The following is an 18,099-nucleotide window of genomic DNA, read 5'->3' as shown; positions in this document are numbered from 1 at the left end:
AATTTGCCTTCTTCACTTCATGCTGCATCTGCATGCCTACTTTTAATGACTGGTGTACCATGACACCCAGGTCTCGCTGCATCTCCCCCTTTCCTAATCGGCCACCATTCAGATAATAGTCTACTTTCCTGTTTTTGCCACCAAAGTGGATAACCTCACATTTATCCACATTATTCTGCATCTGCCATGCATTTGCCCACTCACCCAGCCTATCCAAGTCACCTTGCAGCCTCCTAGCATCCTCCACACAGCTAACACTGCCCCCCCCCAGCTTCGTGACATGAATGACATGGAGGCAAAATATCTGGGGAGAATAATTGGAAATTGAGGTTTGTTCATGTCAAGATAGTTCCGAAATAGTGGAGCGAGAGATATAAAGGATATGCAAGAGAAGGCAATGGATGAAAGCAAAATTTAAATCCAGGTCTGAAACGTTGACTCCATTTCTCTCTCCACAGATGCCTGACCTGCCGAGTAATCCCAACATTTTGCATCTTTCTTTCATATGTCCAGCATCTGCATTTGCTTGCATTTGGACAGCAAGATCACAGATGGTCACAGGAGTTGATGGAGAGAGGGAAAAGCAGTGGAGGAACCTCGATGAGAAATTGCAGGTAACTTACTCGGAAAATCGGGAGTCACATTGTCAATGGTGATGTCCAGGTTCCCCAAAATAACTGGAAGTTTAGACATCTTCTCTGGTCTAGTGAAGCAGAAAACAATATTAAAATACAGGGTTGAGAAGGCTTTAAAGCAACAAAAGGAGGAGCAAATCTACACACTAAAGGGCCTGTCCCACCAGCATGCGATTGCATGCGGCGAGCGCCACAAAACGTGGTGGATTGAGGCGTACGGCCTCGCAGGGCCGGTCCCACTTCCAAACCGCAGAGGCGTCTGGAGCTGGTCCCGACATCATACTCACCAATCAGCTGGGCAGGAAGCGGGCCGACTGAATTTGGACGTCGCACGGCGTCGGGCGGTGACGTCATCACGCAACGGCATGCCGGGCTGTGACATCATCGCGTAATGCCACGCGCTAGGCGTACGCCGTCTAGACGCTGCGTACGGTGTCCAGACGCCGCGCACGCCCGTTGAGGCACTGCGTACGGCCTCAATGCGGCTGCGGGCCGACAGGCCGTTGCCGCGCGGGATTTTTGGACAGTGTTAGTTTTTCGCTTGATGTCCGGACCAGCTCCGCACAACTCCATACGGCTCCGGCGATCGAAGTGGGACGGACCCCGCGAGGCCGTATGGCTCAAGCGACCACGTTAGGTCGCGCTCGCCGCATGCAGTCGCAAGGTGGTGAGACAGGCCCTTAATGCTTCCAACCCACACTTTAGACGGTTCAAGAGAGAAGGTACACAGAACTGACCTGTGCTGTGTACTGCACCACCACTAGGTGATCCCAGGTTCAAATGGGCTGAAGAAACGTGGTGAACCTTTCCTGCAAGATTCACAACAACAGATTTTGGAATTGCACCACAGTAATAAAAAATACACACTCACTTCCTGAAGTCCAACAACAACTTGAGCAGGTCTTCGTTGGAGAGCTTATTGCTATCTTGCCTATAAAGTGTGGAGAATCGTGCATTCTTGTCAAGTGTCCCTTGTGTATCTTTGAAGATAGGTCTATTGGAGGAAATGCAGATGTTCAGGATACAAAGTATCGGCTTTTACAAAACAACAACTTGAAAACACATACTGATTCAAAAACATATTAAAAAACACAAATCAAAGCTAATAGCAGGATAATTAGCAATATTATGACAGTAATTCTGTCTGTTCCATCATATATGAGGGAGTGCAGAGACGGTTCACCAGACTGATTCCTGGGATGTCAGGACTGTCTTATGAAGAAAGACTGGATAGACTTGGTTTATGCTCTCTAGAATTTAGGAGATTGAGAGGGGATCTTATAGAAACTTACAAAATTCTTAAGGGGTTGGACAGGCTAGATGCAGGAAGATTGTTCCCGATGTTAGGGAAGTCCAGGACAAGGGGTCACAGCTTAAGGATAAGGGGGAAATCCTTTAAAACCGAGATGAGAAGAACTTTTTGCACACAGAGAGTGGTGAATCTCTGGAACTCTCTGCCACAGAGGGTAGTTGAGGCCAGTTCATTGGCTATATTTAAGAGGGAGTTAGATGTGGCCCTTGTGGCTAAGGGGATCAGGGGGTATGGAGAGAAGGCAGGTACGGGATACTGAGTTGGATGATCAGCCATGATCATATTGAATGGCGGTGCAGGCTCGAAGGGCCGAATGGCCTACTCATGCACCTAATTTCTATGTTTCAATGTTTCTATATAATATATTGATTTGCACCAATCTTCAGTTTAAACACAAACCATTTTGCATTTTTTGAAGCTAAGTACATTTAATGATCCTGATATTAAGCCCAGAGAAGATATTTTAGAGAAAAGGCGGTTGAGGAAAGAGTGACACCAAATGTACAATAGAAAACAGGCTGTTTGGCTAATCTGGTGAGTGCAAACTCCACATTAACATCCTCCAAATCTTCAGTCACCATCTCTTCCATCCCTCTCTTCACCACGTGTTTATTCTGCTTTCCCTTAAACTCATCACTACCCTTCTCCTCAACCGTTCAGTGAATAAATCAATTTTTCCAAATCTACATCTATGGTTGATTAGTCTATATTTTCTACATGGCATTTGTTGATTTTTGACCAAGAAAGTAATTAAAAACTTTACTTTCAAAGCATTCCAGTAAAACAGTATGCAACCCAGCTGTTATTGGGCAACTGAAGCATCCTACCACAACCAGAGAGCCACGCTAAACTACTATCTACCTCTTTGGTGACCCTTGGACTATCATTGATCAGACTTTGTTGGCTTTACCTTGCACTAAACGTTATTTCCATATCATGTATATTTACACTGTACATGGTGGATTGATTGTAATCATGTATTGCCTTTCTGCTATATGGATACCATGTAACAAAAGCTTTTCGCTGTACCTCAGCACACATGACATCAAACTGAACTGATAAAACCGAGGGAACTGCAAGAAGCAATTGATTCAAAACACACCAGCCTCACAACTTAGGTTATTTCTAGAATGCAGGAAGTGCCCTATGCTCCTTCAAATCCAATATTCTGAAATCTATTCTGCTCACATTGAATACATTGAATGCACATCACAGGAAGAGACTATTTGTCCCAAGTATATCATGCTAGCATCTTCACTTAAGCAGTATAAAGTCTCTTGCCCAGAGTAGTAGGGGATTCGAAAATCAAAGGACATAGGTTTGAGGTGAGGGGAAATTTAATAGGAATCTGAAGGGCAACCTTTTCATGCAAAGGGTGGTAGGTGTATGGAACGAACTGCCAGAGGAGGTAGTTGAGGCTGGGACTATCCCAACATTTCAGAAACATTTAGACAGGTACATGGATAGGATAGGTTTAGAGAGATATGGGCCAAATGCAAGCAGGTGGGACTAGTGTAGATCGGATATGTTGGTCATGTGAGCATGTTGGGCCAAAGGGCCTGTTTCCATGCTGAATGACTCTTTGACTCTAATTAATTATGATAAACATTTCATCATTAGCTCTTTGTTCAGAATGTTTGAAGGTAACAGCTTCATTCACTTACCTTGCAGCCCAGGCAAATGGCATGCGATACTGCCCGAGTCTGGAGCACGCCTGCTTGGCATTTTTCAATACTTTCTGTGCAACCTGTAAATTAATGAAACTCATCAAATCAGCTCTAGGCCTATGATGTTAGTCCTTTATGTCAGAAATCCTGTGGAAATTTCACGAGGAAATTCTAGCAAGACCACATTGGGATGAAAGCACATTCTATCAAGAAAGCACAAGAGGAGCCATGAACGCCACTCTTCCCGTCAACTCGGCTGTTAGACAGTGAACACGACTTGTACATAGTCAAACATGTAAAGGAGCTTCCTCAGACCAAAGGTGAGCCTGAGCCAACTCTTGAGATATTCAGGCAAGGCCAAAGAGGAGATTTTGAGGAGGACCTGATTGGAGCAGTGGTGAGGTTTAGAAAGGGAATTCCAGAGCTTAGGAAAGACGACTGAAGGCATAGCCACCAATGGTGGAGCAACAACAATTGGAGTGCAGACCTGTTGGAGTGCAAAGACCTTGGGAGGTTGAAGGTCTGAAGAGTTTGTGGAGATACGGAGAGATGAGACCAAAAAGAGAGTTGAAGAAAAGGTAGAACATTGTAAATGTCACACAGAATCATCTGACATTCCTTGTGGGCTGGTGTATGTTTACCTAGGTAAGGAACTAGGAGACTACAAGACCAACAGAGACACAAACCACTCTCCCAGGGAATAAGGTTACCAAAAAAGATGCACTGGTGTTCAGCCATAGAGAATCCAACATTTAACTTCTTGGCACCGTTGGTTCGACCTGTTCATGTCACGGGATGGGTCATCAGGTTCTCTCACTCAGCTCCGAATCAGAAGCTGATGGGTTCCACCCCCGTTCCAGAAATGTGAGCACATAGATCCTGGCTGACACTACATGAAACACACCAAGCGGGAGTGCCATACTGTCCATGGGGATGTTTGTGGGTTTGAGCAAACGCCTTGGCCCTCCTTTCTGAGGTGCACATAAAGGTTGGGCGGCACAGTGGCGCAGCGGTAGAGTTGCTGCTTTACAGCGGCAAAGACTGGCTCGATCCTGACTACGGGTGCAGTCTGTATGGAGTTTGTATATTCTCCCAGTTACTGCATGGGTTTTCCCCCAGGGCCGCGGGTTCCCCCCCCCCCCCACCCCCACTCCAAAGACATGCAGGTTTGTAGTTTTGGAATGGTACCATTCGGCGCTGCGTTTGGGCTCCGCCGTTTCGGGGTGTTACAGAGTTAGGGTTAGGGTATGGGTTAGGGCTAGGGTGCCACAGCGATGGGCCAGTGGAAACCAATTTCCAAACTTGTTAACATAAATTTGATCCCACTTGCAATATCCTTGGCATAGGAACTTCTTGCAGACGGTGATGAATCTCTGGAATTCACTATCCCAGAGTATTGTGACGCATGGAACACTTTTATTTATCTGGAGGTATTTACAGAGGTTAGGGTTAGGGTTAGGGTTCTGATGAGTACAGATATTATAAACGGAGGCGCCGAAACAGCGGCTCTGGAACAGCAGCGCCGAAAAGTACCTGACCCTGTAGTTTAACTGGGCATCGGTAATTGTAAATTGTCCCTCGTCTGTAGGAGAGAGCTAGTGTGCGGGGATCGCTGGTCGGCGTGGAGTCGGTAGGCCAAGGGGCCTATTTCCACGCTATATCTCTACTTTGTGGATCTTCCCGAGCACTGCTTCAACGGGACAACGGTGCACACATTCCACTCCTCGTGCCCATCCCTAGTTTTGCACAGGACCCAGGTAACCGACCTACTGTCATTGCACACCAGAACAAGGGCCGTGAAGGCAAAACGAGACCAGGCAGGAGATCAGGAATCAAGTGCCGTACCTTAGCCGAGTCTGAGCTCTTCATGTAGGGCTCTGCGCACTGCGTGATGCCTCCCTGTAGAACCTTCTCAACCCGGGCGACAAGAAATATGTCTTGATGAGGGCAGGAGACAGAGAAAATGCCCTGGAGAGACAACATCTGACATTCATTAAAATATCACTGGGAGCATAATAAAGACTAGGATACACAATGACTGGTGGGGCTCTGGGGAGAACAATACACCTCCGACAGTCCACTATGCAACTATTCGGGAATCACAACCATTCTGCAAGTCGCTCCCCCACAACTCATCGGGGTCTCAGTTCCTACACTCCTGGTTCAGTAATTCGAACGCTCACGAATAAAGGAAGCTACACAACGCCGGTCCATTGATCTCCCCACCATTGAAGGGATCTCCAAGAAGTCTCCTAATATCGTCAAAGATTCACATCAACCTGGCCACGCTCTCATCTCGCTGTTACCATCGGGAACAAGGTATTGGCAGCTGAGTACGGTGGACACCAGATTGAAGAACAGCTTCTTCCCACCAACTTGATGTACGCTGCACACCCCTAACCACAATCCTGCCTTAACATCAAACTACATGTGGGCGGCATAGTGGTGCAACTGCTAGAGCCACTACCTCACAGTGCACGAGACCTAGGTACGATCCTGACCTAGCGTGCTGTCTGTGCTGTGTTTGCACGTTCTCCCCGTAACCGCAAAGGTTTCCTTCGGGTGATCCGGTATCCTCCCAAATACCGAACACGTCCAGATTTGTGGGTTAACTGGTCTCTGTAAGTTGTCCCTAGTGTGTAGGGACTGGATGTGAAAGAGAGATAACATGGAACTAGTGTGAACGGGTGATCAATGGATGCCGTGTTTCCATGCTGTGTCTTTAAACCAAACTAAACTCCATGGATCTTGCTCCATGTACTGTGGCTTGGACTATCATGGTCTGGCATAATTGATGGTATATTTATTTGTTGTGTTGTCCTATTTAGTGTGCCTGTAAAAGCTGCAGCAAATGAACTCCTGACTCGTTAGCCCTCTCTGAGTCTTATCAAATCCCTGGATCCCTGTGTCCTCGAAACTCAACAAGATCCAGTTCTTCGGCTCCCTTGAAAAACTTTGGGACTCTTATTCTCACACTCCCATGAAGGTCACAAGTGCCCTTGTTCTTTAACAATCCAATTCTAATTTGGAGGGGACTAGAATACAAAACCAAAGATGTAAATGCTGAAGCAATATCAAGTGCTGCTGTGGCCACATTTGGAATATTGTGAGCTGGTTGGGGCCCCATATCTGAGGAAGGATGTGCTGGCTTTGGAGAGTGTGTGGAGGTTTACGAGAATTATCCCGGGGATGATTGGTTGACATAAGAGGAACATTTGAAGACTCTTGGCCTCTACTTGCTGGAGTTTAGAAGGATGGGGGGCGGGGGAGGGGGGCGGTGGGATCTCATTCATTGAAACCTATTGGATAATGAAAGGCCAAGAGAGAGTGGATGTGGAAAGGATGCTTCCAGTAATGGGATAGTCTAGAACCAGAGGGCACTGCCTCAGAGTGAAAGGACATACCTTTAGAAAAGAGATGAGGAGCAGTTTCTTCAGCCAGAGGTCAAATCATTGGGCATTTTTACAGCAGAGATTGGTAGATTCTTGATTAGTAAGGGTGCCAAATGTTACTGGAAGGCAGGAAGAGAGTGGGGCTGAGAGGGGAAAAATATATCAGCCATGATGAAGGGCTGAAGGGCCTATTTATGCATCTATGTCTTATGGTCTTAACCTTATCAGGTTCATTTGAAAGTTTATAACGCTGTAATATCTTAATACAGGTCCACCACCGATTTTCCGGCAACTGGTATTCTGGCATCTCCTTTAAACTGGGCAAAATGAAGAGAGAACACTTGAAATCTCCCACAGAAGTCCCGAAAATGTGGCGCCTAGTCTGGAGGAGGTGGCCCATCTCGACCTCATCGGGACTTCCGCTCCGATCAGCGTGTCGAATTTGGCCCCTGTGGCCAGGGCTTTGGAACTCTGGCCCAGCTGGAGCCAGCAGATCCATTACCATAGCCGATTTTAGAGGCTGATCGGTGGGTCAGTATCTCGGCTCCTTGGCAGACCGTTCTGGTACTGTGGGGATTCCTCTCAGATCCTTAAACCCTGTTGGTTCGATAAAATGAATAATCCAGAAAGGCTCTGCAACCAAGAATGCCCACAAATCGGTGGTGGACCAGTATTAACAGGAATAATATCCAAGTCCAGAAAAATCTGCCAATCCAGCACCAACAACGTCCTAAAAATGTCAGATTATTTTCTAGGTTTTATTTTTCACCAGCTGAAATAGTACATCTAATTTATTGGTGCATTTTATGGATAACCGCACATTTACAAGGATTCCAGCTGGGCTTTTTAATCATTTGCTTTGTCAAATGTCTCAACGCAATCCAATTAACTCGCCAACTAGCCTGTAATTTGTTCTCCTTGCAATTTTCCAACGCTGCTTTGAAGTTCCATACAAAATAGCTCACAAAGGACCAACGACCAATGAGTGTGTTTGACATTTCTTTGAAAACTGTGATCTTTCGTCTGAATTTCCTCGACTCTTGATATTCCAAATCAGGCCTGACATCAAAACACCCTCACCTCCTTGCGGTTAATATTACCAATGAACTGTCGTGAACCAACCACATTGAGGCTTAAAAGGCACACCAATACCGCTACTTCCATCGGAGAATGAGGAAATGTGGCATGTCTCCAATAACTCTTACAAACTTCTACCGATGCATCATAGAAAGCATATTTGGGCGTCGGTTTGGCGATCGCTTCGCCGAACACCTCCGCTCGGTGCGCAATAACCAACCTGAACTCCCGGTGGCTCAGCACTTCAACTCCCCCTCCCATTGCGAATCTGACCTTCCTGTCCTCGGCCTCCTCCATGGCCAGAGTGAGGACCACCGTAAATTGGAGGAGCTGCACCTCATATTTCGCTTGCGCAGTTTGCACCCCAGTGGTATGAACACTGACCTCTCTAATTTCAGGTAGTCCTTACTTTCTCCTCCCCTTCACCGCTCTCCCTCAGCCCACTGTCTCTTCCTCTCCCTTTCTTCTTCCCGCCCCCTCCCCACTATCCTCACATTAGTCTGAAGAAGGGTTTCGGCTCGAAACGTTGCCTATTTCCTTCGCTCCATAGATGCTGCCTCACCCGCTGAGTTTCTCCAGCATTTTTGTCTACCTTTGCATTGCAGCTTGGCTTGAGAACAGCTCTGCCCATGACGGCAAGATATTGCTGAGAGTAGCCCAGTCTCTGAAACCAGACTTCGACCAGACTTCCCACCATTGACTCCATCTACAATTCACGTTGCCTCAGTAAAGCTGCCAACAAAGTCAATGGCGTACCACCCTGGTCTTTCTTCCTCCTCCCTGCTTCCGCCTGACAAAAGGTACAGAAACTAGCAAGCACGCACCACCAGACTCAGGAACAGCTTCTTCTCCTCTGTTATCAGGCTTCTGAACAGCCCTTCCATTAGCCAGGGAGCTGTCTGATTCACCTCTACCCCATTGTGGACATTGGACTTTGTATAAATGCAACTGATGTGCTATATTGCTGAGAATTCTACTTGGTACTCTGTACCCTTTGCTTCACCTATTGTACTTGAGTTTGACTTGATTGTACTCATGTATAATATTATCTGATCTGATTAGAAAACATGCAAAACAAAGCTTTTCACGGTAGACCTCGGTAGATGTGATAATAATAAAACTTAAACCTAAATCTAAACTCTTCATAACATCCACATATATTCATAATATATAATTTATGATGTTTTTATGTGATATACTAAGATTTTATATGTATTTTATGATATTTTTTAATATGCAATGCATTTTTAATGTAATGTTGTCCCTTGTCTGGACCTGGAGTCCGAAATAAAGTTATTATTATTATTATTATAACATAATATCCATCAGGCTCTCCCGCTAATCAGCTTTACTTCAAAGAGGAATGCTAATTAAACCTAGTTTTGGGCTGAAATAGGGAGACATAACTGCAATGAGCATCCGTTCCCACCTGTTTCGGGTACTGCAACAGGTTCTCGGGAATGCCGTTGATGGATTTCTGGGATGACGCCAATCCCTCACCACCGTTCATCGTGGCCGTGGAGTTTAACAGCATGTATCGCACACTCGGGTGATTCAGATCCACGTGGAAGTCAGCCGAGATCTTCCGACTGTCCTTGATGTCGAAGAGGGCCAGCGTGACGAAGAAAGGCTCCACCTACAACCAAGGCAGATCACTATCACAACTGGAGAAAGAGCACGGAGCAGAGGTCCAACCCCATGCCTCTTCGACCCCTCCCATCCCCATTTCCTTTCCTCGATGACCTGCTGAGTTACTCCAGCATTTTGTGTTTATCTTCTCTTTTGTTATGTCAGCTCTGGAGCAACGGGTTGCATTATTTCCTGTGAATCAAACTTCTAAAGATTCAAGCCCCACTTCACAGGCTGGAGAACAAACATCTTCATTGTTGTTCTGAGGCACTGACAGCCGCACTGTCAGAGGAGGTATGTGCCTTCTTAAATAATTCAACCTTTCAAAGAGAAGTCTTGCCCAGAGTCTTGGCCAATATTTATTCCCTCAACCAACACCACTAGAACCGATTATCTGTTTGTTCCACATGGCTGTTTGTGAGGGCAAGCCGTACTCAGTTTGAGTGTCACATTTCCTACATAATCAGGGTGACTATATTTCAAAGTATTCCATCGGGGTGTTGAAAAGGGGGTGGAGAAACGCATTATATCCATTAATTCACCCACCAACTCTTAATTCCGGGTGCTTATGATCTCGGAACACAAGGATCCCCAATGCCTATATACCCTCGATACATATCGTGACCACTAAGCTTACATTTGTGGTGGGACCCTCCTCATTTTCTGCCACACAGCTTTGCAGATTGAAGAATAAGTCGTTGCATTTCACCAAAAATCGCATTCCAAACTTTTCCTCAAAGGGTTTCACGTCTGGTTCGATACTGGAGAAGTCAAGTTTCTTAAAATGGGAAACATAGAACAAATTACACAAACATCCACTGTGATCCAGATTCACTATCTGAACTACTGTATGTGGGGCACAGGAAGTAGATCTACAACTTTCCAAATGGGTGTCGCCACTGAAAAGGATATCCAGGGGTCTAGGAATGAGCAGGGTGCTGGGACTGGCTGGGGAGTGTGTTTCAACAGAGAGGAGACTGAATCTGGGCTACCTGATCTGACAGACATACCTTACATAGCCATGCTGGAGTAGTAGAGTGGTGCAGTTAGTGCACCTCCTGCCTCTCAGCTGCAGTGAGCTGCGTTTGAGTAATGACTGTACTCGCTAGAATTTAGAAGATTGAGGGGGATCTTATAGAAACTTACAAAATTCTTAAGGGGTTGGACAGGCTAGATGCAGGAAGATTGTTCACGATGTTGGGGAAGTCCAGAACGAGGGGTCACAGTTTAAGGATAAGGGGGAAGTCTTTTAGGACCAAGATGAGAAAAACATTTTTCACACAGAGAGTGGTGAATCTCTGGAATTCTCTGCCACAGAAGGTAGTTGAGGCCAGTTAATTGGCTGTATTTAAGAGAGAGTTAGATGTGGCCCTTGTGGCTAAAGGGATCAGGGGGTATGGAGAGAAGGCAGGTACGGGATACTGAGTTGGATGATCAGTCATGATCATATTGAATGAGCCGAATGGCCTACTCCTGCACCTATTTTCTATGTTTCTATGACTGTGAGGAGTTTGCATGTTCTCTCGGTCCTGCATGAATTTCGCCTGAGAGTCACAAAGTTGTAAAACATGGAAACAGAACCTGAGGCCTGACTCATACGCCGACCAAGATGCCTATCTATGTTGATCCCATCTTTCTATATTTTCCCACATCTATTTCTTTCCCATCCCTATATCTGTCCAAGTGCTTTCTGAACACTGTAATTAATACCACTTCTTCACGCGCTTGGTAAAGATACTGCCTCACAGCGTCAGAGACCCGGGTTCGATCCTGACCTTGGGTGCTGTCTGTGTGGAGTTTGCATGTTTTCCCTGTGACCACGCGAGTTTCCTCCGAATGTTCTGGTTTCCTCCCACATCTCAAAGACAAGTGGGTTTGTAGGTTACCTGGCATTTGTACATTTTCCCTGGGATGTGTAGGGAGCGGATGAGAGTGGGAATAACATAGCACTTGTGCGAATTAGTGATCGATGGTTGGCGTGGACTTGGTGGGCCGAAGGGCCTGTTTCTGTGCTAAACTGTGCTCCAAAGTAAACTAAAAGTAAACCTCTGGCAGCTTATTCCCAACACCACTAATAGTTGCCCCTCAGATTCCCCTCTAATCTTTCCCCTCTCAATTTAAACCCTCTAGTTTTAAACTCCCCACCCTTTGAAAGAAATTGTGACGACCTACTCTATCTATGCCTCTCATAATCTTATAAACCTCCAAAGGTCACCCCTCAGTCTCCTGCACCAATGAGAACAGTCCCAGCCTATTCACCCTCTCTTTGTAACTGCTACCCTCCATTCTTGGCAACATCCTAGTGAATCTCTTGTGCTCTCGTTCTAGAACTACCTCACCCGCACGGCAACCAGAGTGCAGATGATATTCCACGTGCAGCCGAATCTTAGAAACATAGAAAATAGGTGCAGGAGAAGGCCATTCAGCCCTTCGAGCCTGCACCGCCATTTAATATGATCATGGCTGATCATCCAACTCAGTATCCTGTACCTGCCATGTCTCCATATCCCCTGGTCCCTTTAGCCACAAGGGCCACATCTAACTCCCTCTTAAATATAGCCAATGTAGCTACCTTCTGTGGCGGAGAATTCCAGAGATTCACCACTGCCTGTGCCTGTGAATCAATGCCTGTGCAGCTGCAAAATGATATCCCAACTTTTATGCTCAATACACTTGTCTGTACGGAGTTTGTACATTCTCCCCGTGGGTTTTCTCTGAGATCTTCGGATTCCTCCCACACTCCACGGACGTACAGGTTTGTGGGTTAATTGGCTTGGTAAATGTAAAAAATGTCCCTAGTGGGTGTAGGATAGTGTTAATGTGCGGGGATCGCTGGTCGGCACGCACCCGGTGGGCCGAAGGGCCTGTTTCCGCACTGTATTTCTAAAACGAAAAACTATAACTTATGAAGACAAACAAGCTATTCACCCCTATTCACCTGTCTCACCATTATCATAGATCTATGAACTTGCACTCCAAGATCCCTCTGTACTGTCAACACCTCTAAATTACCTGCTGTTTACTGAACATGTCTGGCCAGTAGTATAGACGACTCAAAAGGCATTATCTCGCACCTGTCGAGGTTAAATTTCATCTGCCACTGCCCCACCCCTTTACAATTGATCTATGTCCCTCTGTCTCCCCAGGCAATCATTCTCACTATCTACTACCCCACCAAATATCCGTGTCATCAGCAAACTTACTGATCAGGCTATAGGCATTATCGTCTATTTACATACATGACAAACAACAAAGGTCCTAGCACCGATCCCTGTGGAATACCACTGGGTACAGACTTACAGTCAGAAAAATAATCCATCACCACTACCCTTTGTCTCCAAGCCAGTATTGGATTCAATTTACCAACACAAATTGGACCTCATGTGCCCTGACCTTCTGGACTAGCCAACTGAGTGGGACCTTGTCAAAAGACCACATCTATTGTTTATCCTTCATCAATGTTCTTCGTAATCTCCTCCAAATACTAAGATTTGTCAGGCAGGATTTCCCATGCACCTAACTTAGACAGTTGCTACTTTTATAAGTGATCATAAATCCTATCCCTAAGAACCTAATCCAATACCATCCAACTACTGATGTAAGGCTCACTGGCCTGCAGTTTCCTGGCTTAATCCTACTGCCCCTCCCCCGCCCCTCAACCCCCCTCCCCACCCCCACCCCACCTCCGAGTCTTCTGGTATCTCATCCGTGGCTAAGGATGATGGCAAAATCCCAGAGCTCCAGCATTCTCCTCCCTTCCTTCCCATAACACCATTGGAGAGATTTCATCAGGTCCTCAGGGTTTGTACACCTTAATGTGGTCAATATCTCTAACACTTCTTCTTTCTTGGTGCCCACATGTTGCAGACCATCAGAGTAACTCCTTCCCTAACGCTCTATCCTCCACCTCCTTCTCCTATAGATGCAAAGTATTAATTCAGAGCACCATACCTTGTTTCCACCCACATCCCAAAGATGGTAGATTAATTGACTACTATAAATGCCCCAAGTGTGCGGGTGAGTGGTAGGATCTGGGGGAGTTGATGGGACTTCGTGGAGAATAAAATAGTATCAATGTAGGGTTCTTGTAAATGGACATCAAAGACTCAGTGGGCTGAAGGGCCTGTTGTGTGCTATATAACTCTACGACAGTGTTCGGCCTGTTGTAGAATCATACACCACAAAACAGGTCCTTCAGCCCACTGAATGCAGTTAAATCTCGACAAATTTATAGCAGCTTTTCCAATGCACTGAGTGCATGGCAAAAACATGTCTCTTGCCGCCTTGTCAGGCACCTCACTCAGTGCGGTTGTAGACTGAGTTACCGACTAGTTGTTTAAGACCCATGCACAAAACAATGGTCTCACTGGCAGGGCAGGAATGTACTGCCCATGTGTTATCGGCCATTCAGAGGGTGGTGGTGAGTGGGCCTCAAACATCAAGTTGCTTTCTATGAGCAGCTTCTTCCCAGATCAAGGAGATTCACCAGCTTGGTGCAGGACTGGAGTCACGTAGAGGCCAGATTAGACAGCAGGGTTCCTTACTTTCAAGAGAATGAACAATAACAAACCCAGTTGGGTTTATTTGGCAACCCAACATATTATTTTTATTGATTCCAGCTTTACATTTCTGCCTGTTGTTTTAAAAACTAAACACACATTCTCAAGGAACCAAGGAAGTACTCGTTCACATTCACTGTGATCCAGGTCAAGCCCCTCTGAAATGTATGTCCCAATAACGTCATCACTTGTTGAAGACTGCACCATTCAGCTGCTTGATCTTAGCTGCAATACTTCTGAGGAGGGGCAAATGTGGAAAGACTATGTTTGTGGGATCCATTGACTAAAGCCCCCTTCATCTCTAATGCCCCTGCCCCTGCGGCAACCTCTGGAGACTTTGCGCCCCACCCAAGGTTTCCGTGCGGTTCCCGGAGGTTGCAGGTGGTTGCCGGAGGTTGCAGGTAGGGAGACTGACAAAAACCTCCAGGAACCGCACGGAAACCTTGGGTGGGACGCAAAGTCTCCAGAGGTTTCCGATCAGGTTTCCTGAGTGGGACAGGGGCACAAGGGACAGAAGAAGAACTAGAGCAGAGAACAATGCAGCAGGAATCTAAAAATCACACTGCCCCTAAGTTTAGTATTTATGGGTCACACGGTGGCGCAGCAGTAGAGTTGCTGCTTTACAGTGTCAAAATCCCGGGTTCCATCTCGATTAATTGTGCTGTCTGTGTAGTGTTTGTACGTTCTTCCCATGACCGTGTGGGGTTTCACTGGGCAGTCCGGTTTCCTCCCTCACTCCAAATACGTACAGGTTTGTAAGTTAATTGGCTTTGATCAATTGCCCCTAGTGCTTAAGGATGGAACTAGTGTGCGGGGATCGCTGGTTGGTGTGGACTTGGTGGGCCGAAGGGCCTGATTCTGCGCTGTGTCTCTAAACAAAGCTATGAACAGTTAGAACTCTGAACTATTGGACTTTTGATCCCAACTTTCTCACTTCGGATTAACTCCCGAAATCACAGCGATATTTCAGGTACACTGTCAAGAAAACTCCATTGGTTGACAAAAATTAAATCGAGTCTCACCTGAGAGTCTGCATCCAGCATGAAAAGCTTTAATCTGCCTTCATTTTTTTTGGCTTCTATTTCTCTTGTGCTCTGCAAAGTAAACAGGTTAAACTTCAGGAGAGGGTAAAGAGAAGCTGATTACTCTAGCAAAGCTGAAAGCAGAAAATGCATAGGTCGACTTTCAAGAGGAATTTTTCAACCCGCAAACCTCTTCTAACATTGTGTGGGGTTGATTCCATAATTACTTTCAAATCTCTCTGGCTATTTATTGTCCTTCCCATTTCTGTAACTTCCTGCATCTCCAGATCCATCTGCGATCTCTACATTTTAATATTTTCCAGGTTTCATCCCTCCACAGTAGACAGCCAAAGGCTTTGGCATTCTCTGCTGCATTCCCACTTAGCAACTGAAGCCATACAAGTTCATTAATTATAAGTTATAGGAGCAGAATTAGGCTCATCAAGTCTACTCCATCATTCAATCATGGCTGATCTATCTTTCCCTGTCAACTCCATTCTCCCGCCTTCTTCCCATAAACCCAGACAGCCAAGAACCTGTCAATCTCTGCCTTAAAAATATCAATTGGCTTGACCTCCACAGCCTTCCGTGGCAATTAATTCCACAGATTCACCACGGTAAGTTTTAATTGGCTTTGATCAATTGCCCCTAGTGCTTAAGGATGGAGCTAGTGTATGGGGATCGCTGGTTGGTGTGGACTTGGTGGGCCGAAGGGCCTGATTCTGCGCTGTGTCTCTAAACAAAGCTATGAACAGTTAGAACTCTGAACTATTGGAATTTTGATCCCAACTTTCTCACTTCGGATTAACTCCCGAAATCACAGCGATATTTCAGGTACACTGTCAAGAAAACTCCATTGGTTTACAAAAATTAAATCAAGCCTCACCTGAGAGTCTGCATCCAGCATGAAAAGCTTTAATCTGCCTTCATTTTTTTTGGCTTCTATTTCTCTTGTGCTCTGCAAAGTAAACAGGTTAAACTTCAGGAGAGGGTAAAGAGAAGCTGATTACTCTAGCAAAGCTGAAAGCAGAAAATGCATAGGTCGACTTTCAAGAGGAATTTTTCAACCCGCAAACCTCTTCTAACATTGTGTGGGGTTGATTCCATAATTACTTTCAAATCTCTCTGGCTATTTATTGTCCTTCCCCTTTCTGTAACTTCCTGCATCTCCAGATCCATCTGCGATCTCTGCATTTTAATATTTTCCAGGTTTCATCCCTCCACAGTAGACAGCCAAAGGCTTTGGCATTCTCTGCTGCATTCCCACTTAGCAACTGAAGCCATACAAGTTCATTAATTATAAGTTATAGGAGCAGAATTAGGCTCATCAAGTCTACTCCATCATTCAATCATGGCTGATCTATCTTTCCCTGTCAACTCCATTCTCCCGCCTTCTCCCCATAAACCCAGACAGCCAAGAACCTGTCAATCTCTGCCTTAAAAATATAAATTGACTTGACCTCCACAGCCTTCCGTGGCAATTAATTCCACAGATTCACCACCTTCTGACTTAAGAAATTACTCCTCATCTTCTTTCACTAGATTCACTCTAGCCAGGCCTTTGACTATTCGATAAGTTTCAATGAGCTCCCCCTCATCCTTCTAAACTCCAGCGCGTATCAGCACAGTGCAGAGAAACGCTCATCATATGTTAACCCAATCATTCCTGGGATAATTCCTCAAACCTCTGGACCCTCTCCAATGCCAGCACATCCATCCTCAGTCATGGGGCCCAAGGCTGGTTACAATACTCCAAATATCTTCAACCCCATGCAGTGGAAGCAAATTTATTGATACATTTGCAAATGGTCGCCATCCTAAGCAGGGACGGAAATCGCTGTCAAAACATGGGGGGGACACAATATTTTGGCGACCGCGCCTGCACGCACGCACACGAGAGACTTCGGAGGATCAGCTGTGGGCCCTGTGAACGGTAACATCGGGAACTGGCCTGGTTGGTGACCGACTCCGAACTCCAGAAACTGCAGCTTCGTCCGCCCCGAATCGCGGGGCTTCAACAATCGGCCCGTTTGCGGGGTTTCATCGCCTAGCGCAGCTTAAAACCGGCCGCGGGATCTTCCATACCCCAGCGGCGGCTTCAACATCAGGAGCCCCGATCGCCACGATGCAGCAATTTGACCACGGGGCGGTGGAAGATCCCACGAACTGGCTGATTCAAACTCTGCTCTATGATCATTCCTCCACCAGGTCTTCTCCATCCTCCAATCACCGCACTCTATCCTTAATCCCACCCCCCTACTTCCACCTCTGACTGACACCTCCCTCCTCCAATCATCGCACTGAATCACCATGTCCCCCCTCTCCCCCACCAACAGACCAATGTCTCTCTCGTCCAATCGGCGCCCTCGATCATCAGTCCCACCCCCACTGCCTTGAAAGCGGAGATTTTTAATTGATTTTTTTTCACCGGATTTAAAAATCCGGGTTACAAAATACAGGGGGACGTGCCCCCCCCCCCCCCCCCGTCCCCCCCCCCTGGGATTTCCGCCCATGATCCTGAGGAAGGATGGGGGCCTTCAGATGGAGAGGGTGACCATCGAGGTTGAGATTGTATCGGTATGAAGGAGGGTTTCGGCCCGAAACGTTGCCCGTTTCCTTCGCTCCATAGATGCTGCCACACCCGCTGAGTTTCTCCAGCACTTTTGTCTACCTTGGTACTTGGGGTTGGGTGGGGGGGCGGGGGTGGAAGGAAAGGTTGAACGACAGACAGCAAACAATGAGACCAGCTCGACAAAACTCGCGGATGCAGGACTACCCAATAATAACAGTTCCTCGGAACAACCCC

At 46.4% G+C, this 18,099-nt stretch overlaps 1 protein-coding gene across 1 annotated transcript in view; it reads right to left on the bottom strand.

Moving 5' to 3' along the window:
* Positions 1–18,099, bottom strand: part of LOC129697932 (dedicator of cytokinesis protein 9-like) — a 317,261-nt gene that overhangs the window by 118,733 nt on the left and 180,429 nt on the right. Inside the window, 7 exon segments of the mRNA XM_055636668.1 lie at positions 624–703; positions 1,507–1,629; positions 3,612–3,694; positions 5,460–5,582; positions 9,513–9,719; positions 10,350–10,490; positions 16,180–16,251. Coding sequence (XP_055492643.1) covers positions 624–703; positions 1,507–1,629; positions 3,612–3,694; positions 5,460–5,582; positions 9,513–9,719; positions 10,350–10,490; positions 16,180–16,251 — 829 coding nt within the window.

The sequence above is a fragment of the Leucoraja erinacea genome, chromosome 6 (assembly GCF_028641065.1).
Source record: "Leucoraja erinacea ecotype New England chromosome 6, Leri_hhj_1, whole genome shotgun sequence".
NCBI lineage: Eukaryota > Metazoa > Chordata > Chondrichthyes > Rajiformes > Rajidae > Leucoraja > Leucoraja erinaceus.
This window is presented reverse-complemented; position numbering and strand designations above follow the sequence as displayed.